At 39.2% G+C, this 24,404-nt stretch overlaps 1 protein-coding gene across 1 annotated transcript in view; it reads left to right on the top strand.

The window, feature by feature from the left end:
- The window catches only part of RAPGEF4 (Rap guanine nucleotide exchange factor 4), a 228,390-nt gene that overhangs the window by 185,508 nt on the left and 18,478 nt on the right, over positions 1-24,404 (top strand). The window contains exons 18-25 of the mRNA XM_026647574.1: positions 4,177-4,327; positions 5,435-5,523; positions 6,380-6,410; positions 6,664-6,742; positions 16,290-16,436; positions 17,146-17,243; positions 20,913-21,038; positions 21,505-21,683. Of these exons, the coding sequence (XP_026503359.1) occupies positions 4,177-4,327; positions 5,435-5,523; positions 6,380-6,410; positions 6,664-6,742; positions 16,290-16,436; positions 17,146-17,243; positions 20,913-21,038; positions 21,505-21,683 (900 nt within the window). The remainder of the gene's footprint in view (positions 1-4,176; positions 4,328-5,434; positions 5,524-6,379; positions 6,411-6,663; positions 6,743-16,289; positions 16,437-17,145; positions 17,244-20,912; positions 21,039-21,504; positions 21,684-24,404) is intronic.

Raw genomic sequence — 24,404 nt, forward strand, 5'->3', positions numbered from 1 at the left:
TCCTGAATATGCAGTCTGTTAAATGAATAAGCAACATTTCTTTAATTGCCTTCGTTCTTCTTTTGGCAGGAAAGAGCCAGATAACTTTTAAATTGAGTTTTAACTCTTTCTTTTAACTTAGAACATTTTATGAGTTTATTAAAACTTTTATTAGAGTTTGACAGGAAATGAAATTCTGTTTTCCAAAATTCCAAACACTCCTGTTCTTCATATAAGAGCTTTCAGTTCTCAAAACAGTCTTTCAAAATTACATAACTCCTGGAAATTCATTAGCCTAAGTTGTTGACTCTACATGACAATTTTTGGAATGATAATTTTCTTGTCTTCCTGCACTGAGTGAGGATTTGATTGCGCACTGCCAGTAATTCATTAATTAATTCCCCATTAATGTAAATATTCTATGGTTAAATGGCTTCTTACATTAGTAATTAGTCTGGCATCAAATGACCTTACTATATTAGTAGATAAAACATCTTACTATTCCTATAACAGTGATATCAGGCAGCTATTATGAAGACTTGCATTTACAAAATACGAAATCTTGTGTTTCTGATTGCAAACCGTAACGCATCTGCAACATGTAGAATTAGGAGGTTTTCACTAACTTGCACCATGATAACATTAATAAAGGAGCCATTATGAGCCAAATTAAAAATAAGCAAATGAGCAGTAAAAATTACTGGTGCCTGTGGTGAGTTAGTTAATAAGTAGGTAAAAATATATGAAATAATAAGTGTTTGAAAGGTAGAAACTGCATGAGGAAAATGACTCAGTGGAATGTTAAATTTGCTGCTTGAAACGTTAGAGAGCATAGTCTGCAATATATTATTTACTTCCTATGATCCTCGGACTTACGCACTCTCATAAATAGGCTGACATGTTGTTTCCCTAGTCACGTTAAATCCGTTCTAAACTAAATTAGAATGCAGATCTCTGTTCATACTCAAAAGCTTAGCAGTCATATAAATGTCCCAGTAATCCTAGTGAAATGCCTAATCTCTATGGGTATTTTTGGTCAGAGGGATATTAGAAAATTCCATGTTCATAAGCCCATCCTTTTTCCAAATAATGCTTTATTCATATAATGCTTTAATGTGGAAAAAAACAAGAGCCCTTGGTGTCATTTTCAAATGAAAAGATTGAAATATAGATCTTACAGATGATTTTGATTTCTAATGAAGAGTTTGAAGTCTCCTGAGTGAGCTCTTGAAAGTGTCCTGAATGAACCCCAGTCTTTGATTTGACTGAAACAATGGAAATAAATGAATTTTTAAAGTTCACTATGTCCAGATTCATATCAAAGCTATCATATGTGGGAGAGGCCCTGGCTAAAAATTCTTCCAAGGAAGGCAACTCCAAGTTACCACCACAATCATTCTCTCCCTAATTCACACACAAACATCAGTTTATTGGAAGCAGTTTTTCCTCCCACAATTTATACTATTAACCTAAAATCAACGAGAGGCAAGGCAAGTGCATGAAGGGTCTGATCCTGCTTCCACTGAAGGCAATGATGAAATTCCTATTCAGTTCAACAAGAGCAGGATCTAGGAGGGCCAGGTGTCCAGTTTTTGACCAGAAAGTCTAGTTGAAAAGGGGACCTGACTGTCCAGTCAGATCTACTGAGCAGACTCCCAAAATCCGGTTACTGCGGGTGGGAGAGGCGGGGAGGCGCCACGTCATCACCCATGCCACTGCCAGCCCGTACTCAGCCAGGGTCACCTCCTACCTGCATTGGGCGGCTGCAGCTCCTAGCCCGGTTCTGCAGGCGAGTCTCTCCTGACTCACGCCGGGGGGGGGGGGGGGGGGGGGGAAGGGGAAAAGCAGTGGGCGATGGAGGGAGAGAGAAAGAGGAGTGAACGGGGGCGGGGCCTCTGGGGGAAGGGGCAGGGCAGGAGCAGGGCCTTGGGGGAAGAGGTGGGGCATGGGTGAGGCCTAGGAGAAAGGGGTGAGGCAGGGGAGGTTCCAGCACTTGCTGGAGTGTCCGGTTTTTAAATATTACAAAGTTAGGAACCCTAGCAGGATCAGACTTGAATTAATGTCAGCATAAGGCCTATAATGGGGCATACAGGCAATTTAAGATTTATGAGGCCAGTATTACCCCATGCCAGGTTTTCAATAAAGGACATTTGGGACAGGAAATAAGGTCACTGAGGGAGAAGTCTTGGGAAAGCCATGTGGGCTGCTGATACCTTTGGTTTTAGTGGCCAGGGTGGATTTGTATAATCAGAGGTGGGCTGGAACTTCCCTCTCCCATCAGTGGTGAGAGATCAAGTTGGTTCTTGGTGGGTCCTGCCTGTCTGTCTGTCAGAACCGGGAGAGCACCACAGGCTTGGAAGTGTAATCCCTAGGGCAGGGTAGTAGTGCAAGCATGGGGGAAGGCCTGCTGGGATATAAGGAGACTGTATAAACCCTGCCTTTCCTAGAGGTAATAGACCAGGAGGCAGGCAAGCTGTACTGATGCTCTCTCCCGTAAGTTACGGACAAGTAGACCTCTCTGTATTTATTATGTGTGAATTTTGTTTTGCTTTGTAGTGATTCTGAGACAGACTCTTCCAATGAGATTCTGTGAGACCATGTAGACATCTTCACTGCCCCCCCCCCCTTTTTTTTTCCTTTTTGCAAATTGAAATAAAGCTTCCCTGGCCCCAAACTTCCAACCCCAAAAGGGAGCTTTTTCTGTTTACAATTCCATGGACATGCTTTCTATTTATTTATTTATGTATAAGGCCCCTTATGTGGCTAAGCAGCCTGAGCTTAAGCACAAGCTGAATGAAGCCTTTAAATAACACTCAGGCCAACTGAATTTACAGAGTACACAAATTATATACCATTACGTACTGCACTTTACATTTGCATTATTTGATCTAATCCTGCATGATATGACTCAATACAATATTTAAAGAAAATGTTTTCCTAAACCTAGTCTCAATGGGCCCAATTCTCCCCAGTGGATATCTGTTCATTACAGTGGAGGTACACCAGAGGTGCATTTGGCTTAATGTTACTAAAATAAAATCTTGATTCAATAAGTCTCTTGAACCTTCCTCCCTCTGGTAGGGGAGGGGGTCCACAGGCCAATCCGCACTCTCTAGTCTGCTCCCCATAGATGTATAGAGGCATCAGTGCAGTCTTTTATAGAAGCCCAGTGCTCTTTAGATTACAGTTGTAGGTACAGGAGTGAGCACCTGACAGGGGTGCTGTCCTTTGTGATACTTACAAGATATGTGCACGCAGAAACTATGCTTTGGTGCAGTTTGTTTATATCTTTATCTTTTTTCTACATTTTTTTTCCTTTTCAAAAAAAGTTTTTGCATCTAATTTCCATGTTTTTGCAATTAAAAAGTTAAAAAAGTAAAGCCACCATTTGTTAAATATGTAGCTTTATATTTTATTGTTTATGTTGTTAAATGTATGTCACAAAGTGCTGTGCACAGGATATGATACGCGGCTAACTTATGTGACAGAGTCGAGACTTCCTGAATGATTGTAGCCAAATCAGTTAATTCCTCTATGCCTCAGTTCCTCATCTATAAAACGGGCATATTTCCTTTCTTCTACCCTTTGTCTGTTTTGATTGAAAACTCTTCAGGGAAAGGACTATCTTTCAACAGATGTATGTATAGCATCTAGCACAAGGGGACCCAACTCAGTTGGGATTCCTGGGAATACTGTAATAAAATTAGAAATAAGAGTAATAATGCCAAAGATTTACTGCATGTAAACAGGTGGTAAAATCTCTTGCAGATAGAAGCTGAAATAATTTGTAACCAAAGAGGGGGGGAAAGTTTTATTCTTTTATTTCCTTGATTCCTTCTTATTCTACCAGAAGAACAGGACTGAATGTTCTCTTTAGATGAAATGATTAACCATCATTTCCCTGGCTCTTAAGTGTCATCTCTCTTGCTCCATTATAAAGCTGTGTCAAACAGTCTGATTGTGATTCTTGATATATTCCTTAGAAAATGCCCTCTATTGTTTCATGAACGATGCTACTGAGAGGCTTCATTATACCTTTATAATATGGTAAGAAACAAAAAAGGTGTGTAAATCTGACCCTCCAACCTCACTGATCATGAAATTCCTGTTGGAAAGCCCCTGAAAAGAGTAGTTTCTTCAGTTCTTACTGTATTGGACATCTTAACTCAGTAAATATTTTCCTTGACACCTTGGCACTTACCATGCCCAGCCTTCCCAAGGTTCAGAGCAGGAGAAAATGGATTATGCACTTAATAATAAAAGGCGAGTCATCCGACTGGTTCTACAGTGGGCTGCTTTGTATGGAGATCTACTACAAGAGGATGAAGCAGCAATGGCCTTTCTGGAGGTACAGTGGGATTGCTATTGTATCATTATACTGAAGAGCAGCTACCAAAGAGGATTTGCATAAGTCCACTTCACAACCTTTAGAATTCTGTTAACAAGTATGTAGATGCCATAGATCATTTTAAAGTGCAATGTTCTGTTTGTGTTTTCTTTCTCAGTTTTGGCTGCAGAGTACACACGTGATTGGTTTTTATTTTAATGCACAACAATTATAGAGCCAGCAGGTACAAATCCATGCTGTGTGGGTATTTGTACGATACTCTGTCGCACAGTGAAGAGGGCTCTGACAACAGCAGAACCATTGTAGTTCTGCTGTGCAAGGGTGAGAGGCAGGATTTCGCCAAGGGAGAATAGACCCTCTGCATGCCACAAAGGTCTTCCTAAACCCTGTCATGTAGATTGTTCGTTTGAATCTTGTTGGTATGTGCCAGGGAGGGGCTAGAGGATCTGTCACTATGTGAAGCCAAAGACCACTCCGTCCCCAACAGAGGCTGCCCTGCAGCCACACTGGCTGCTGTAGCCTGGAGTCCTTGCCCCCAAGGTCCTTGCAGATCTCCCATACACACAGCCCAGCTACAGCATTTGACCCATAACAATGTCAATTGTTATGAAGATTGTAAACTCTTTGGGGGCAGGTACCATGCCTTTGTATTTGATTTGTAGTGAACAGTACATTTGGGGTATCATATAAGGAATAACAACAACAACAATAGTGAGATTGCTCTTTTAAAACAAAATGACCTAAATGTAACAGTGTTTCACTGCATTATGTATAAAATTATCAAAAATGTGGAGTATGGGCTTTGGCAGGGCAGTGCTTAACTAGAAAAAGCACATTCACATCTGTCTCACATTTATACTATCATGCTTCCTTCCTGTATGTGCAGTTTTAATTTAAATCAGCTGGAGTTACACAAACAGAAGGGATACAGGAATAGGCCCAGAATTTGAGTGTTGTGGGGCATCTTATTGTTCCCCTATTCACTAAACTGGGTCTCACTCTTAGTAATCAGTAAACTAACATATGTAAGCTCACTAATCCTTTATCTTTTTAGGTACAACTCATCTATTGTTTTGTTGTTCAAAGACTGTTCTGTATCATTTACAGGAATTTTATGTATCTGTATCAGATGATGCAAGAATTATTACAGCACTAAAAGAGCAACTCTCAGAGCTAGATAAGACTGTAAAACAAATGTAAGGTCTTTTCTTTTTTGGTTCATTTTACAACTAAATACCCAGTGAAAAATGTCTATCTTACAGCTGGCTGGAAAGTGTTCCCCAAGTCCATGGGAAGCTTTCAAGATGGCTGCTCTAACAGAAAAACACTTCCATGCATGCATGTTCAGACAAGCATATGTGACACTTTTTCTCTCTATGAACATTCTTGCAAATACCAAATTCACTCATAAACGTTCACAGACAGAATATGAAAGGAATTGTAAATTCCACTGAAGCAAAGAGATCAGACTAGATCAGGGGTCGGCAGCCTTTCAGAAGTGGTGTGCCGAGTCTTCATTTATTCACTCTAATTTAAGGTTTTGCGTGCCAGTAATATAGTTTTCTTTTTTAGAAGGTCTCCTTCTATAAGTCTAAAATATATAACTAAACTATTGTTGTATGTAAAGTAAATAAGGTTTCAAAATGTTTAAGAAGCTTCATTTAAAATTAAATTAAAATGCAGAGCCCTCCAGACCGGTGGCCAGGATCCAGGCAGTGTGAGTGCCACTGAAAATCAGCTCACGTGCCGCCTTCGGCACGCGTGCCATAGATTGCCTACCCCTGGACTAGATGATCTAATGGTTCCATCTGGCCTTAAAGTCTATGAAGCTATGAACAAAATTGCAAATTAATATTTGTGTACAATTTTTGCAATATTTGCCCAATCCTAGTTTAGACTATGATAATCTTCCTTTATTTTCTTAGTATAAAAAATGTACGAATACCTACATACAATAGTTTGGAGAGTGGTCAATATCTAAACTGATATATTGTAGGAAATATCTTCCAAAATATATTTAATGATACAGTATGCTTTTTCTGCTTTCTATAGTTCAGAAGAAACTAAGGCGCCACAAAAGAAGGTAAATGGACTTTATTTGGCAATCTTCTAAAACAAAGGCTTTGCTTTAAGACTTATAGACTTTCCTCTTCAGTAACATACAATTTATTAGAACAACACATATTGAAATATTTTCAAGAATTAAACTGCAAATGTATTTGTTTTACTTTTTCACCTGCATCTCTGATACAGTATGTCTGATTAGATCTACTCCACATTTCTTCTTGCATTTATGATTATGGGTTTTTGTTTGTTTGTTTGTTTGTTTCTGGCAGCACAAAGTACTTTTGCAGCAGTTTAACACAACTGATGACAGAGCTCAAAAACGCCAGCCAATCAGGGGGAGTGATGAAAGTAAGTATGCATACAGGGGTTTGCGGCACTCTGTTTTCTGATGTTTGTAATAAATTTGTCACTTCTGTGGCAGAGATCAAAATAAACATAAGTATCCCCAATTTATAAATCTGGGGCAAAAACATGTTTGCATTTCCTTGCTTAACATGGTTCTTAGTCACTGATTTTAATATAACTTCCTCAGAGGAAAAAATACACTTCCTCAGGCCCTTTAAAATAATTAATAAACAAAGCAGTTTGAAAAACAGCACTAGCAATATGTAGATGTGTAGTACGTGTGCAGTGAGTGGTCTGTAACACACATGACATTGGGGCCCTTATTCCCCACTAGTTACACACAGGTGTAACTCTGTAGATTTCATTGGAGTTACTTTGTCATAAAATATGTGTAAATAGAATGGAGAGTCGGGTTCTGGATCTCTGGCCTATGACAGGAAGGCCTATTAAATAGAAGCCTTTGTTTGCTCGCATGAACCATTTTGTCTTTTAGTTTGACTCCCATGCAGAGTTGAAAATAAAATTTACGTCAGTGCCTCAGACTGAGACTTTCAGCTCTACTCACTTTTCAGACTTTCTTTTTACTTTGGGCTGGAGAAGCTCCTCTGTATGGAGGCAGATTGGAGACCTGGCTCTGTGATTTATCCATTGTAACCAAAGATATTTTAAAAATCCCATAAATCCTGGCACCTTTCCCCAACTGTTAGTCAACATTTCAAACAGGTGTTAAAATTTATCTTCACAATAAAAGCTGCCCCAGCTTCGAACCCAGCATTGTTCTGTCAGTCAAGGGACATTTTGGATAACTGTATGAGCAATAATAGTAAAAATATAGCCAAATGCAAGGTTGTACATCTAGGATCAAAAAATGGACTTATAGAATGGGAGACTGTACCCTGGAAAGCAGTGATCTGAGAAGGACGTCATTGTTGGTAAGCAAGTGAACGTGAGCTCCCAGTGTGAAGCTACAGCAAAAAAGGGCTACCATGATCCTTAGCTGTATAAAGTGAAGAATATTAAGGAGGTGGCATTATATCTGTACATGACATTAGTGAGACCACTACTGGAATGGTGTACCCAGTTCTGGTATCCAATCTTTAGAATGAATGCTGAAAAGTTGAAGAGGGCTCAGAGAAGACCTACAAGAATAACTCATGGTCTGGAAATCATGCCTTACAGTGAGAAACTTAAGAGTTCAATCTATTTAGTTTATGGAAGAGAACTTTAAGAGGTGACTTGATGATGGTCAATTAGTACCTACACAAGGAGCAGTTATCTGATATTAGAGGACTATTTAATCTATCAGACAAAAACATAGCAAGATCCAATGGCTGGAATTTGAAGTCAGCAATATTCAGACTGGAAATGAGATACAAGTTTTTAGTGGTGTGGATAATTACCTATTCATAGATTCATAGATTCTAGGACTGGAAGGGACCTCGAGAGGTCATCGAATCCAGTCGCCTGCCCTCACGGCAGGACCAAATACTGTCTAGACCATCCCTGATAGACATTTATCTAACCTACTCTTAAATATCTCCAGAGATGGAGATTCCACAACCTCCCTAGGCAATTTATTCCAGTGTTTAACCACCTGACAGTTAGGAACTTTTCCCTAATGTCCAACCCAAACCTCCCCTGCTGCAGTTTAAGCCCATTGCTTCTTGTTCAATCCTTAGAGGCTAAGGTGAACAAGTTTTCTCCCTCTTCTTTCTGACACCCTTTTAGATACCTGAAAACTGCTATCATGTCCCCTCTCAGTCTTCTCTTTTCCAAACTAAACTAATCCAATTCTTTCAGCCTTCCTTCATAGGTCATGTTCTCAAGACCTTTAATCATTCTTGTTGCTCTTCTCTGGACCCTCTCCAATTTCTCCACATCTTTCTTGAAATGCGGTGCCCAGAACTGGGCACAATACTCCAGTTGAGGCCTAACCAGCGCAGAGTAGAGCGGAAGAATGACTTCTCGTGTCTTGCTCACAACACACCTGTTAATGCATCCCAGAATCACGTTTGCTTTTTTTGCAACAGCATCACACTGTTGACTCATATTTAGCTTGTGGTCCACTATAACCCCTAGGTCCCTTTCTGCCATACTCCTTCCTAGACAGTCTCTTCCCATTCTGTATGTGTGAAACTGATTGTTCCTTCCTAAGTGGAGCACTTTGCATTTGTCTTTGTTAAACTTCATCCTGTTTACCTCAGACCATTTCTCCAATTTGTCCAGATCATTTTGAATTATGACCCTGTCCTCCAAAGCAGTTGCAATCCCTCTCAGTTTGGTATCATCTGCAAACTTAATAAGCATACTTTCTATGCCAATATCTAAGTCGTTAATGAAGATATTGAACAGAGCCGGTCCCAAAACAGACCCCTGCAGAACCCCACTCGTTATACCTTTCCAGCAGGATTGGGAACCATTAATAACAACTCTCTGAGTACGGTTATCCAGCCAGTTATGCACCCACCTTATAGTAGCCCCATCTAAGTTGTATTTGCCTAGTTTATCGATAAGAATATCATGTGAGACCGTATCAAATGCCTTACTAAAGTCTAGGTATACCACATCCACCGCTTCTACCTTATCCACAAGACTCGTTATCCTATCAAAGAAAGCTATCAGATTGGTTTGACATGATTTGTTCTTTACAAATCCATTCTGGCTATTCCCTATCACCTTACCACCTTCCAAGTGTTTGCAGATGATTTCCTTAATTACTTGCTCCATTATCTTCCCTGGCACAGAAGTTAAACTAACTGGTCTGTAGTTTCCTGGGTTGTTTTTATTTCCCTTTTTATAGATGGGCACTATATTTGCCCTTTTCCAGTCTTCTGGAATCTCTCCTGTCTCCCATGATTTTCCAAAGACAATAGCTAGAGGCTCAGATACCTCCTCTATTAGCTCCTTGAGTATTCTAGGATGCATTTCATCAGGCCCTGGTGACTTGCAGGCATCTAACTTTTCTAAGTGATTTTTAACTTGTTCTTTTTTTATTTTATCTTCTAAACCTACCCCCTTCCCATTAGCATTCACTATGTTAGGCATTCCTTAAGACTTCTCGGTGAAGACCGAAACAAAGAAGTCATTAAGCATCTCTGCCATTTCCAAGTTTCCTGTTACTGTTTCTCCCTCCTCACTGAGCAGTAGGCCTACCCTGTCCTTGGTCTTCCTCTTGCTTCTAATGTATTGATAAAATATTGACACAGGTTACTAAAGGATATTGGAGTCTTTAAATCAATACTGGATTAAAAATGTGTTCTAGCCCATCAATTGACTGGATTTGCTGCAGGAATTACCAGGAGAAATTCTGTAGCTTGTCTCATACAGGAGGTCAGGCTATATGATCATAATGGTCCCTTCTGGCCTTAAAATCCATGCATTTATGAGTAATGGCATTTATAATTATGAATGCTACGGTTAGAGTAATCAAATCTCATGGCTGAAGGTGTTTGCTGATTGCCACAGAGAACACTAAGGAATTCCCCCCTTCCCCATGTCCAGCACTGCCAATTGGCCAGGTGCATTATTGATAGAAGGGAGTTGCCTTCCTGGAAGTAGGAATGGGCGCTGCAGGAGCCAGGATCATGTACTTAATGGATCAACAACCTGATGTCATTTGTCTGTGTTCTCTCCTTACTGAAGTCAATAGAGCTACTCCAATTTACCCCAGCTGAGGATATGACCCTTCATTTTTTTCCTGTGGCTCCTCTGCTATATGCTCAGCCTGAGCTAGTTTGCATTTTATGTGGTGTTGTATTCAACTCTGTCCAGGACTCTCATTTGGATAATGGGCGAAGGAATTCCATAAGAAATTTCAAAATACAAAAATTACTGTTTCAAAATAAAAAACTGGAATAAAAATGTTGCCAGGTAAGTGTTGTCGTTTGGCTTTGTTTCATATTCCGTGAATGGTGTGAGTGAGACAGAGACTGATGTGTGGACGGTTATAATCGCTGCACAGTGGCAAGAATGACTGTGCAGAGTAAAAAGTGGGGCTCCTGAATGATGGAGCCGTTCCTCTTGCACTTCCAGCAGAAGTGGTCTACTTATGTAGGCTAAAGCAGCCCAGGAACAGCACTAACTTGCACCTTTGGCACAGAACCTACACTGCAGCTGAGGCACACTTAGTACTGCTCAGGAAGAGTGGGTGTAAAGGTGTCCTTAAATCACCTTGCATCCCCCCAGTCCTCGGATGTATCTGCACCAATCCAGCCCCTCGGTGCAACTTAGAACAATTTACAGCCTGAACTAAGTTGCACCAGCTGCTTATGGCCCTAAGTGCCATTACAGCAGCTAAGGATCAGAAGAGCTTAGAGACACCTTGGCCATGCTGCCTTTCCTCAGCCGTGCTTCAGGCACTGGTCTCCTGATTGTATGCATAGGAGCCCGCAGAGCAGTGCGCCAGCTGAAGGCCCCTGTCCTCTGGAAGCTGGTTAAGCTGGCTTTAGGGCACTTTGCCCTGGGACCATGGGCCATGACTGCCGTATAGCAGTCTAGCTCTGGGTTTCTGACTTTTTCACTTCTAAAACTATATTAGCATGGTCTCCCTCTTCTTTTGCCCTCCTTTAGATCTGCACATTCTTGACCAAATATCAGCTGCCTCTCCCTTTACAGCATGGAAAATCACAATAAGGAAATACTAGGCTCCTCAAATTTTGGTGAGATCAGGTTCTCACCCCAAAAAATTTAAAAGCGGGGACCCCATTCTGTCTTTCCCCCAGCTAACTCCTCACCTCACTCTTCCCCCACATTAGCCTCTTTCACACTTTCTCCGGGTTTGAATCATTTTTTTTAATTAGGTCAAGACAGTTTAAATAGTGCCGTACCCGATACGATTTTCTTTCTTAACAGTTTCTCCAACCTGAGATAGGGACAGCATTTCCAGCAAGTGAGCAGGTCACTGAGGCAGGGACAGTAAGAACATCAGGCAAGATGCAGGGTTCCCAGGCATCCTTTTTAGTGTATTGGTCTGTGCTCTCTGAAGAAAATAGTGCCCTGCATCACTGTATATCTCTGTGTCTCTCTCTCTTCCCTGCACCCCAACAACACACTGTCAGTACAAAGCGACAAAGAGTTCTGTGGCACCTTACAGACTAAGGTGCTACAGGACTCTTTGTCAGTTTTTACAGATCCAGACTAACACAGCTACCCCTCTGATACTTGACTGTCAATACAGTCACTCACACTCTTACCCTTCCACTATTCATCTCCCATTTAGCTATGCAGACACCAACTCATTCACCATCCCCCTCACACACCATCATGACCAGAAAGGGCCCTAATAGCATCCTGAATTATTAAGGTTTCTGTCCCTTATACATGATGAAAATCTTGATACATTTGATTGGGAAACTGGTATTGGTCTGTTATGATTTATTGCCCATCCTAGGCAAGAGTGCCACTTGTGGAAATTTCTAGCTCTCTGTAGTAGATTGCAAATCTCATGTTGATTCACGGAAAATACTTTGTAAGTTACACATACCATGCCATGTTTTAAGAACTAAGCAATGTAGGAGGTACAAACTTCTAAAGAACTTTATCTTTAAGACTTACAGATGCATATTGTGGTGACATCTTGTGTTTTACTCTGGCTGTTAATATACTAGTCCGTCTTCTGAGAAAGCTGGCAGCATACAGGGAGCCAGAGCAAGAATTGTTTCCAAAGATGAGTTGCAGTAGAGCTAAACAGCAGGTGCACAGCACATCTTTTATAATTTAATTCATCTCCAAATCTTTAACATTGGAGAGAGAACATCCAGTTCAATACTCCAGCAGTGGATAAGGTACTTGAAAATGAAGAGCAATCTTGCACTGGTGTCTGGAAAGATCTGATTACTCACAGATATTTTCCATCTCTGATGTCTTGTATTCTGTGTCCACTCCGTCCTTCAGAACAATCTGAAGGCTTCCTCCAAAGCCCACTGAAACCAATGGACAGATTTGCACTGACTTCAGTGGGCTCTGGATCAGGCACTCCTTTTTTTTCTATTTCTCAAATCTCATCTTGAATCTTTTTCCTCCAGTTTAGCTGACAGTCAACATTAAATTCTCCTTGCCTTTCTTTTTTCCATCGCTGCATCCTTCCGCCCCCCTTCCCTCTTTTACTAGTTTGCTAGGATATTTACTTTCATCTCTGTTGCTTTCACTTGTCTTCTCCCTTGTTCCTTTTGTTCTACTTTACCTTTGTATGTCATTTTATATAGTATGTTGCTGTATCCAACTCCTGTATTATCTTTCTGTTCCACCTCTCATTGCAAAGTGTTTGATGATGCTAGGTGTGGAGGATGCTATATGTAAAATGGATAGTATTTTACTAGAGCCAGGACTCCAGGTATGTCCTGCTGATAGAGCAAGCATCATATTTTGATTAAATCAGATATTTTAGAAAATTAATTGGTATTGTATTAAAAAAATCCCAACAACTACAAAAACCCATTGGCTCTGGCCCCTGTGGACTCCATTAAAGTAGCATTGCTAAAAAATACAGCACTAGGCCATATTATCTCATTCTGGGAATCTCCACCAGACTGGAAGGGGGACAGTGTCTGTACTCTTTGACCCTCCCCAGCCCAATCTCTGCCCTCCCCCTAGCACGGAGCCAGATCTGTGGAGTAGGATTAGTGGGAGTCCATTCCACATGTGGAGGCAGCTGGTCACTCTCCTCTTCTGTAGGAATAGGAGAAGAGTCATGGATGGAAGGGGCCCTCCATATGGGGATCTGTGAGTGGAAACAACCATGATATTGTGTATCCACAGGCTTTGTGCTGATGAACCAATATCACATGTGGATCAATCTGTAGAAGTGTTCATCCGATATATGTATTTCATACCTCCATACGACTCTAGGGGCATCTCGCCATGGATGTACATCACATATTCAGAGAGCCATAATTTGGGTGTCTCTCCTTTGGATTTACATAGAGTCATAGAATGTAAAGCCAGAAGGGACTACCAGATCATCTAGTCTGACTTCCTGTATATCACAGACCACTAACCACCACCCAGCCACCACCAGCAGCCATAAGGCCAGACAGATATTGCTTCCATGGAGGAAGCTCATCACATTCTATAGGGTTATATAGCAATTGAGCCCCAGGCTATACATTTCTCATTGATAGGACAGGCACCAAAGTGAACATAAGCTATTTGGCTTGGTTTGGCAGTTGGGCTAAAGGAGTTCTTTGCTTGCTTCCTCTTTTGTCTTGAATTTATGCCACTTCTCTCCTGCTCTTTACTGGCTGATGTAACATCATTACAGTCTCTGCAACAATATGACCTTGTATTTCCTATTATTTTATAGGGCAATTCTTACTATATTGTATTTTTATAGGGCTGTCGATTAATCGCAGTTAACTCACGCGATTAACTCAAAAATATTAATCGCAATTTTAAAAATGAATTGTGATTAATCGCAGTGTTAAATAATAGAATACCAATTGAAATATATTAAATATTTTTGGATGTTTTTCTATATTTTCAAATATATTGATTTCAATTACAACACAGAAAACAAAGTGTACAGTACTCACTTTATATTATTATTTTCGTTTACAAATATTTCCACTGTAAAAATCATAAACAAAAGAAATAGTATTTTTCAGATCACCTCATACAAGTGCTGTAGTGAAATCTCTTTATTGTGAAAGTGCAATTTACAAATATAGATTTTTTTTTGTTACATAACTGCACTCAAAAACAAAACAATGTAAAACTTTAGAGCCTACAAGTCCACTCAGTCCTACTTCTTATTCAGCCAATGGCTAAGACAAACAAGTTTGTTTACATTTACAGGAGATAATGCTGCCCACTTCTTATTTACAATGTCACATGAAAGTGAGAACAGGCATTCGCGTGGCAATGTCGTAGCCAGCATTGCAAGGTATTTACATGCCAGATATGCTAAACATTCATATGCCCCTTTATGCTTCGGCCACCATTCCAGAGGACATGCTTCCATGCTGATGATGCTCGTTAAATAAATGTTAATCAAATTTGTGACTGAACTCCTTGGGGGAGAATTGTATGTCTCCTGCTCTGTTTTATCCACATTCTGCCATATATTTCATGTTATAGAAGTCTCGGATGATGACCCAGCACATGTTGTTCATTTTAAGAACACCTTCACCAAAGATTTGACAAAACGCAAAGAAGGTACCAATGTGAGATTTCTAAAGATAGCTACAGCACTTAACCCAAGGTTTAAGAATCTGAAGTGCCTTCCAAAATCTGAGAGGGACAAGGTGTGGAGCATGCTTTCAGAAGTCTTAAAAGAGCAACACTCCGATGTGGAAACTACAGAACCCGAACCACCAAAAAAGAAAGTCAACCTTCTTCTGGTGTCATCTGACTCATGATGAAAATGAACATGTGTAGGTCCACACTGCTTTGGATTGTTATCGAGCAAAACCCGTCATCAGCATGGACGCATGTCCTCTGGAATGGTGGTTGAATCATGGAGGGACATATGAATCTTTAGCGCATCTGGCACGTAAATATCTTAGCGATGCTGGCTACAACAGTGCCACACAAATGCCTGTTCTCACTTTCAGGTGACATTGTAAACAAGAAGCGGTCATTATCTCCTGCAAAGGTAAACAAACTTGTTTGAGCAATTGGCTGAACAAGAAGTAGGACTGAGTGGACTCAGAGGCAATAAAGTTTTCCATTGTTTTATTTTTGAATTAAGTTATTTTTTGTACATAATTCTACATTGGTAAGTTCAACTTTCATGATAAAGAGATTGCACTACAGTACTTGTATTAGGTGAATTGAAAAATACTATTTCTTTTGTTTTTTACGATGCAAATATTTGTAATAAAAATAAATATAAAGTGAGAACTGTACATTTTGTATTCTGTGTTGTAATTGAAATCAATATATTTGAAAATGTAGAAAATGTCCAAAAATATTTAAATAAATGGTATTCTATTATTGTTTAACATCACGATTAAGCACAATTAATTTTTTTAATCGCTTCAGAGCTCTAATTTTTTACAATTGTATGTTTGTTGCGAGGCCATTTCCTCTCATTTTCCGAAACATTATTGATTTCTCAATATTATATTTAAATATAAAAAAGGGGACTAGAACAAATGCAATGCAGCTTAAATTAAGCTTTGATTGTGATCATGAATCTCTTATCAAATCTGGTTTTGTAAATATGTAAACTCTCTATATTGTATGTAGAGCATTTATAGCCAATTTTTCTTAACTTTTGAAAAAAGAAAAATCACTTATTAAATATTTGACTATCCAGTGGCCTGAAACTTAAGGAAATACCAAGTGCTACTGCCTTTTATGAATAATATGGTAACATTGGAATTTCTAATATCTTATAATTTGCTGGAAGTTCCTGCAAATCAGTTATTGAAATTAGTCAAACTTTAGAACAATTATCAGTCTTGGAGCAACAGTACCAAATAAACTTGTGGCGACCTGCTGGTGTTTGTTATATCTGTGAGCAATGGGTTATTGAAGTACAGCAAGTAATTTGCACAGTAAACTGTATTCGGTTATGTACAGTATTCACAATGCACTCTTTTGTCTTTAGTTCTGTTTAAGGTATACTGTATAGATCACACCTACACTACTATCCGTGTGCCGGTGGTGGCCTCTGTTAAGGAAGTGATCAGCGCAGTAGCAGATAAACTGGGTTCTGGAGAAGGCTTGATCATAGTAAAGATGAGTTCAGGAGGAGGTATGGTTTTTGCATGATCTTTAATGCTTCTCATTTTAAATGAAGCACAAAACCACTGCTAGTTTGGTAAAGGCTATTCCAGTACATTTTAATACATGTTCAACTAGTATGAAATCTCTTTCTTAGGAGCAAATCCTGTCCCACTTTTTTGCAGTTGCAGCATTTTTTTGTTTCAAAAGTGGGTGACAGCCCAGGCAGCCTTCTTAGCATACACGGGGAGAGAGTGATTCATAAATCAATTTATAAGCTCTTCTTTACCTGTGAGCTGCACTCCATTTTTTAGGACTGCCATGATTGCCTGAGGGTGTGGTGAAATGCACTTACTTACTGACTTTCAAGTCAATTTTGGAATAAGAAGAGCTTTCTAATCTCTCCCTGCTCAAGAGAATGGTGATCTAATTATTGTTGGGTTTTGGGGGGTGGTAGTTTCTAAAGGTTTCTATGCACGATCCCTGACTCTTGATTTCAGTCTGGAGGTTAGGATTCCATGTCCCAGATTGATGGGAGTTTCATTTGAGCTTTGCTCATTTATATATTGATGTCACTTTTCTTCAGTAAGTGGGTTCTTATAGTCATCTACCTTGTATCTAAGGCATTCACTATACTCATTCAAGTAATGCACATACCTACTAATTTGTTGTTGTTGTTAGGTCGCTGCTGTTAATTCCACATGCATTTAATAGGCAATCATATGCTTTCATTTTTATAGAAAAGGTTGTGCTCAAACCTAATGATGTTTCAGCATTTACGACTCTCAGTGTTAATGGACGGCTGTTCGCTTGCCCACGAGACCAATTTGATTCCCTGGTATGTATGTATACTATTCTCAGCATTGCAAATCAGAGAGCTTCTTTGGAACTTAACTTTCCAGATACAGTAAAAGCTTTATTATCTGGCATGTTGAGGAATGGTGTGTGTGAGGGGGGGGTGCCAGTTAGTCACAAATACCAGCTAACTAAGAGTTATACTTACCAATTTTCAAAGAATTAGAATATAATTAAATGAATAACAGGTACTCACCAATCCAGTAGTAGTACTGCACTGCAGAGTGGTTGGTTTCTTGAAGCACTTAGGTGTATACAGGTAAAGTTTTCTATACAGTAGGTTATCTTATAACACTACATATCAATATGTGCAGCGCATGGCGTACAGCTACATCACTAAAAATACACTTAACACTAAAACTATACTGAACATAATTTAATCTTTCTTTGATGATTCAGAAGACACTTCAGGATCTTGCAGTGCCTCAGGGTATGTCTACACTACAGGATTAATCCGAATTTAGATAATTCGAATTTGGGAAACAGGTTGTATAAATTCGATTGTGCGCGGCCACACTAAGCACCTTAATTCAGTTTTTAACCACATTAATTCGGTGGTGTGCGGCCACAATACCCCATTAACTTAAACACAGTAATTCGGTGGTGTGCGTCCACACTAACCCTAATTCGAATTAACAAAATCGATTTAGGCTCTACTCCGTTCGTCGAGGTGGAGTACAGAAATCGATTTAAAGGGCCCTTTAATTCGAATTAACTGGCTCTGTAGTGTGGACGGGTGAAGGGTTAATTCGGATTAACGCTGCTAAATCCGAATTAATCCCGTAGTGTAGACCAGGCCTAAGAGTCATCACTATCAATAGCAATTATCATTGTAGATGTAGAAGGTGTAGGGGATTGGGCTGAATCTGTAATGACCCTATGACACATCCTGGAAGCTGCTTTTTTGAATGAATCCCTGATATCAAGTTGCTTACTTGTCTTCTGCCTCTTTTGCATAAAAGTAGAGTGCAAAATGTTCAATTGCATAACTTCCTGGGCAGTATACTAGTCCCAGTTACTAGACTGAAGATTTGTATTGGGAGATATCAGAAATGCGGGTTGATAGAGCTTTCTGTTTGATCAAGTGCCATATAACACAGCTTTTACTGTACTTTGAACACTAGTAGCTCAAAAGTTTCTTGCCCCATTCTGCCTTTTGAATGTTTTAGCTCATCTGAGAGATTCAGAGCTAACATTTTGTCACAGTGCTGTGGGAAGAGCGTCCTTATATATATATATATATATATATATATATATATATAAAAGGGTAATAGTATCATTTCTTAAACTAGAGCAAAAATTGTTCTCTTATCCACACAGCAAATTTTGACTCCAATATTCTAAATGGAATTGAGTATGTAGGCAGAGGAAAATATTATAACCCAGATTTGTGGTGCGGATCTGATTATAGAATTCTCTTCTCCCCACCCCCCCGTCCCTGTATGTATAAGGGGAGTTAGATGTTATCAATTGAAGTATTATACAGACTCGATTCATGCAGTAAGTGCTTTAAAACCATTTCTGCCTGACCCCCACAAATACCGTGACAAAATCACAGATGATTCTAACTTGAATCACAGAAAATATTCTAAGTAGAAAGTCTGGATTTCCTTAAGTAAAATTGTTCATAAGTGCTTATTCATACAGTAACTTTAACAATGTCCATGGGGCCTGCTTTTATGGTGCTTGATTTTTACTGTACTTTTTGTTCCTTTTACTTCATTAAAAACAACCGTCATTGCCAAGCCATGTCAGCATAAACTCTATTACTCCAGACCTCCTGTATGCTTTTAACAAGTTACTTAGTATGTCTGCCTTCTTTCTTTTATAGATATTGCAAAATCTGAGTTTTGCTTCTGCTTTAGATTTAGAAACTTAGTTGTAAATTTTCAGTCCTTGGCTGCCTTTTCCATCTTTGCTATCTCCAGTTAGCATGGACTGAATATGTCAAATACACTTTATTGTACCATTCAAATGTGACAAAGTCCCAATCCTGTGATGTTCTGACTGTCCTCAGCTCCTGTTGGCTTCAGGAGGAATAGAGGGCATTAAGCATCTTGTAGTTGCTTCTCAGCTCTCCATAATAGAAGTCCACACATTGACTGTTCCTGCAGTATTCTGAAGAATGGTATTAATAACTAGCAGAATCCTACAAAATGAAACACCTTTTACCATTTAAGAATGCGCTTTCTAACTTGTGAATTTGTGGATGTTTTGCTTGGCAAACCCCTTGTGAAAATAAGGGGGTTATTCTGGAATGGATGAATTTGCAAATATTTTGTGTGTCTAAGTCTAAATGTTTCTTCTCCAGCATTGGAAAATATATTTAGGGCCAGCTGCTTGTAATGGTAACACAGTAATGTGTTGTGATAGTCTCTGAATAGGAACAAAAATCTATTTCATTTTGTGCAAAAGTCACTCTTTCCTGAAAGTAAAAATGAAAAGCTAGGCTTGTAGAGCCATAATGCCAGTAGTTTATTGCAAACTATTTTGGATCAGTTTGACGTGATTGTATCATTATGTTGTTTGTGACGCAAGTTTATCGTAGAGAACAAAAAGTAGCAACTCTAGCAGAAATAAATTTACTATATACTTATGTATTACTTAGGGGCCTGCTGGTATATTAATCCAGAGAGCTCTATTGATTGTTAAAATTTTGCAGCCATAATTTCTTTTGTAAGTGCAGAATAATGTAGTAATCGTAACTTTCTTGTTTGGAAATATAGTCTGTTGAAATATGGGACCTGATCTTGCAGCCCTGGTTCAGGTTGGACTCAGGATGGGACCTGCTTTGTTGACAGCACATTTTTCTATGATAATTTGCAACATATTAGATTATGGTCATTAAAAATTAAAGACAGCATGGAGGAATTTGTAGAGAAAATTGTAAGTGAACTACACTGCCCTCTCCTGGAAGCAAAAGCAATATAAAATGTAGGTTCATGTGAAGCACTATTTAAGAAGTCCAAGGATGTGTTTACAGGGTGCATGTGAATTGGCAACAGGTATATTGTTTGGCAACTGAATAATTTTTGTATGGATGGTTTAGTGTGTTTGACCCTAATATATACAGTAGATGACTCCAAACATGGAATCATCCCAGCCTACATTTTAAATTGATTTAGTTTAAGAATTATTTGTGTTTTGTGCAAAACTGCAGCTCACATATTTTATTAGATTATATGAAAATCCATTTAAAAATTAATACTTTAATAACTCAAAGGAATGTATTCTGTGGACACATAAAACTCCCAATAACATAACTGGGAGTTATACAATCACAAATGTCAGATAATGATCCGAAGCATGGAATATATGCAATGTATACTGAAAGAGAAAGTATGAGATACACTTATTAGATTGTTACAGCTTTCTAAATTATAATAAAGGAAATAATTCACATCACTAAAATCTGTTTGTTGCAAAAACATTAGGTTTGTATGTTGTGGTTTGGATCTGTGTGCATGTAGAAATGGGAATTGATAATAGTGGCTTTATTGCTACCTATAGTTGAAAGCAGCCTATACTATTTGAAACCCCTTCAGAAATTGGTGACATTGGAAAAAAACATCAGGAGTTCTTCAGAGGACTAAGCACTGGTGGTGCAAATTATCATTCTGAAATATTCTTGTATCATTATTCTTATTGACAGACACCTCTGCCAGAACAAGAAGGCCCATCGACTGGAACTGTAGGAACTTTTGAACTCATGAGCTCCAAAGACTTAGCATACCAGATGACAATTTATGACTGGGAGCTCTTCAACTGTGTGCATGAGGTATGGGGAATCTAAATAACATCGTAGTATTTATTATTAAACGTTTAGCTGTTCAGTGTAGATACTGATACTGTTTGCCAGATTTTCTCTGAGTTTAATTTGTAGAACCTTAGCAGTTGTAAGCCTTGAAACTATTAAATACTATTCCAGCCACCACAAAAATATAAAGTATATCAAAGAAATATCGCCTAATAGTGCATTCTATATTGAATTACTTTTGATATGTCTCATTGAGGGTATTAAACTGTTACTACATAGTCTATATTTATGCTTTTAATGTGCCTTAGTGGTTGTCTACTGAATTTGCAATGCAAGCTGAATCCTTGTCAGCTGTATCATGCACACATTTACTGCACAGCAAGTTTCAAGCCTGAATAATTTAGAAACCTAATAGTGACTTCTCACTCCTCTCAATCCCCCCCAAAAAAGAAACATCTGAAAACCAACCCTGTTTTTTCTCTCCTAGCTGGAGCTGATTTACCACACATTTGGAAGGCACAATTTTAAAAAGACCACAGCAAATTTGGACTTGTTTTTGAGAAGATTTAATGAAATCCAGTTCTGGGTGGTCACAGAGATTTGTCTTTGCTCCCAACTCAGCAAGCGTGTTCAACTGTTAAAGAAATTCATTAAGATAGCAGCCCAGTGAGTATACACTAATATATACAGACAGAGGCTGAAATATATGCCAAGTTTTTAATATATTTGTTGTTTGTAATTTTTACAGAGAATCAAACATAGCTGAAAAAGCCTAATTAATCTTGCCCATCCTTGTTAATGTAGGATTGTTCCCTGTTACTGTTTGTCTTCCCCTTTTCTGTTCATCTCCTCTATTTACCCTTGCTCCCAGCATTCTTAGAGCCCAGTCCTGCAACCACCTACATGAGTAATTCATTGAGTTCAGTGGGACCAATCCACTTATGTTACATGCAGGATAAAGTCATTTACATTCTTCTGGGGTAGAAATCCCTCAAGCAGAGTGAAAGTAGAGCAGGAGAAGAGCAGGGTGAAAGTGTAGAGCGGCTCCTGTTAGCCTCACTCTGTGGTATTTTTCCAGACACCCAAAACGTTATTGTCTCTCTCTTTCCAGCTACCAAGCTTAAAGATGGATAGCAGAAGGACACATGGAGAAACAACAGTCCTTCATAATTAAAGCGTATTATAATATTCTGTAATACTCCAGCTGAGTGATACATTTTGGGTGACTCATTACAAAAACTAAGTATTTGCACATTTTGCTGGAAAATTGCAAATTATCCTAGTTTTGCCACCCAAAAAGTATGGCTCAGTGAAAACAGATAAATCTGTGAGTAATAACAGACAATTGACCCCAAAAATAGGCAAAATGTAAGCTCACTTTCAAGCAAAGCGTATTTGGCTAGGTAGCTGGCCAGTGGGGATTGCTGATCTCTTACTTGTTTGTTAATATCTCATCATTTAAAATAAATTTAAAATTACTTGGAACCTTCAATTTGTGCTTTTAGGGCTTGATTCCTCACCACTGAATTCAGTAGGAACTTTCTGTTGACTTCAAAGGGAGCAGGGCCACAACTAGCCTATGTAACCAGAGTTCCTAGCACTGTTAACCTCTTCTTCCCTCCTCCCAATCCCTGCTATTGTTTGTTACACCCACCTGTTGCTTCTAAACTCCTCAAGGGAGGAACTGTGTCTTTCTATGTGTTTGCACAATGCCTTGGATGATGGACCCAGATCTTGACTGGGGCCTCTGGGTACTATTATAATACAAATAAGTAATTTACACTTAAAACATGAAAAAACATTTTTGCATTTTATAAAACAAATCCCCCATTTTTAAAAGTGTCATGAGGGAGTGGGGGAGGAAAGGATTACCATAAAATAAACTCTGAATTCTGCTCCAGAAATCATAATTTTTCATATTCCAAACCCATGCCCACATACAAATCATACACAAGCACTAGCATGACCAATTCTGCTGCATAGAGGGCCTGATATTGCACGGTACTGAGTTCCTTCTGGAAATTGCTGAGCGCTCTCAACATTCACTAAAGGTAGTGGAAGTTTAAGGCACCCAACACCTATAAGATGCACTCAGCACCTCACAGGATCAGACTCATAGTAAGGTAAATAGAACATACTCCTCTCCAGTAGTCTCTAAAAACAGCCATTCTATTTCTGGTTCTTTACAGGGAAATTGTAAACCAGAAAGCAGATTTGACATATTCTGTCCAGTAGAGGGCAGTAGGATACATACACACAAATGAATAAGGTTTATTCCTCAAATCAGCAGTGTGAAATGGGAAAATGCATAAATGCAAGTAAATGAAGATATTAAGGTAAATTTAATAAACCTTTAAAATCAATCATCTTCAAAATAACAGTTAAACTTCACCTGAAGAAAAAACAGGGAAAATAATCAATCATAAAGTGCCCCAGACCCATTAGATTTCCCAGTGTCACAGGGTTAACTTGTGCTATTTAGATCAGCTTGATGACCTGTTTACTTCCATGTTTCTGGTCTCACTACAATTCTAAAAATAAATGGCTAAACGTGACCTGCTCTACTGAGACCTCTGTGTCTCCTAAAGGCAGGGAGTTCTGAAGCACAAGATTTTCCTAAATAAAAACTGAGCTGGCAGATTTATTTTCAGCGGCTGCAAGAGAACTTTAAAAATTATGGGGCTCTTTCTTACCATATAAATTGTTGCTATGGTAACAGGTGCTACAGAACATACTGAAACAAATATAATGTGCTGAAGAGTTAGAACAGAAAGAGCCAAGGGATTGGGTTAAAAAAAGGTAGGCCCAGACCTTGAAGTAATATGCCTGTCTAAATTTGCACATGAAGAGCCTTGATAAACTAGTAACCGAATGAGAGTAGAATCATTCCTGGGAGCAGAGGAAGGTGCACTGGACTCATTAGGGAGGGCACTCAGTTCAGTACAGCACTGTTACTCTTCCAGGGTAGCTGGCGGTGAAATTGTGTGGCTCTACAGCTTTCCTGGCATACTGATATTCGGAGATAATGGCTGCTGAGCACCTTGTTTCCATACTGTGACTGAGGGGTCCCCACTTTTCCAATAGACATGCTCTCTCTGCCCCGCAATGCACCCTTATTGGTGCTCACGCCCCTAGGGGAAGTTGCATAACCAGATGCGGGCTCATTGTGCTGAGCCTGGTGTACTTTCGGCTTACTGTGCAATGGTTGCCCCTGCCACTTGCTGGGTAAAAGTGCACAGCTCACCAGGTCACAAACTCGGCGTCTCTACATACACATTATTTAAAAGAACCTCTTTATGTGTATACACAAAAGATATTTACTCACTCTTCCATGCCTCCTCTCTCTCATCTCGATACACACTAGTTCACACACAGTCATTAAAAATC

The sequence above is a fragment of the Terrapene carolina genome, unplaced genomic scaffold (genome assembly GCF_002925995.2).
Source record: "Terrapene carolina triunguis isolate 2854851 unplaced genomic scaffold, T_m_triunguis-2.0 Scaffold62, whole genome shotgun sequence".
Classification (NCBI taxonomy): domain Eukaryota; kingdom Metazoa; phylum Chordata; order Testudines; family Emydidae; genus Terrapene; species Terrapene triunguis.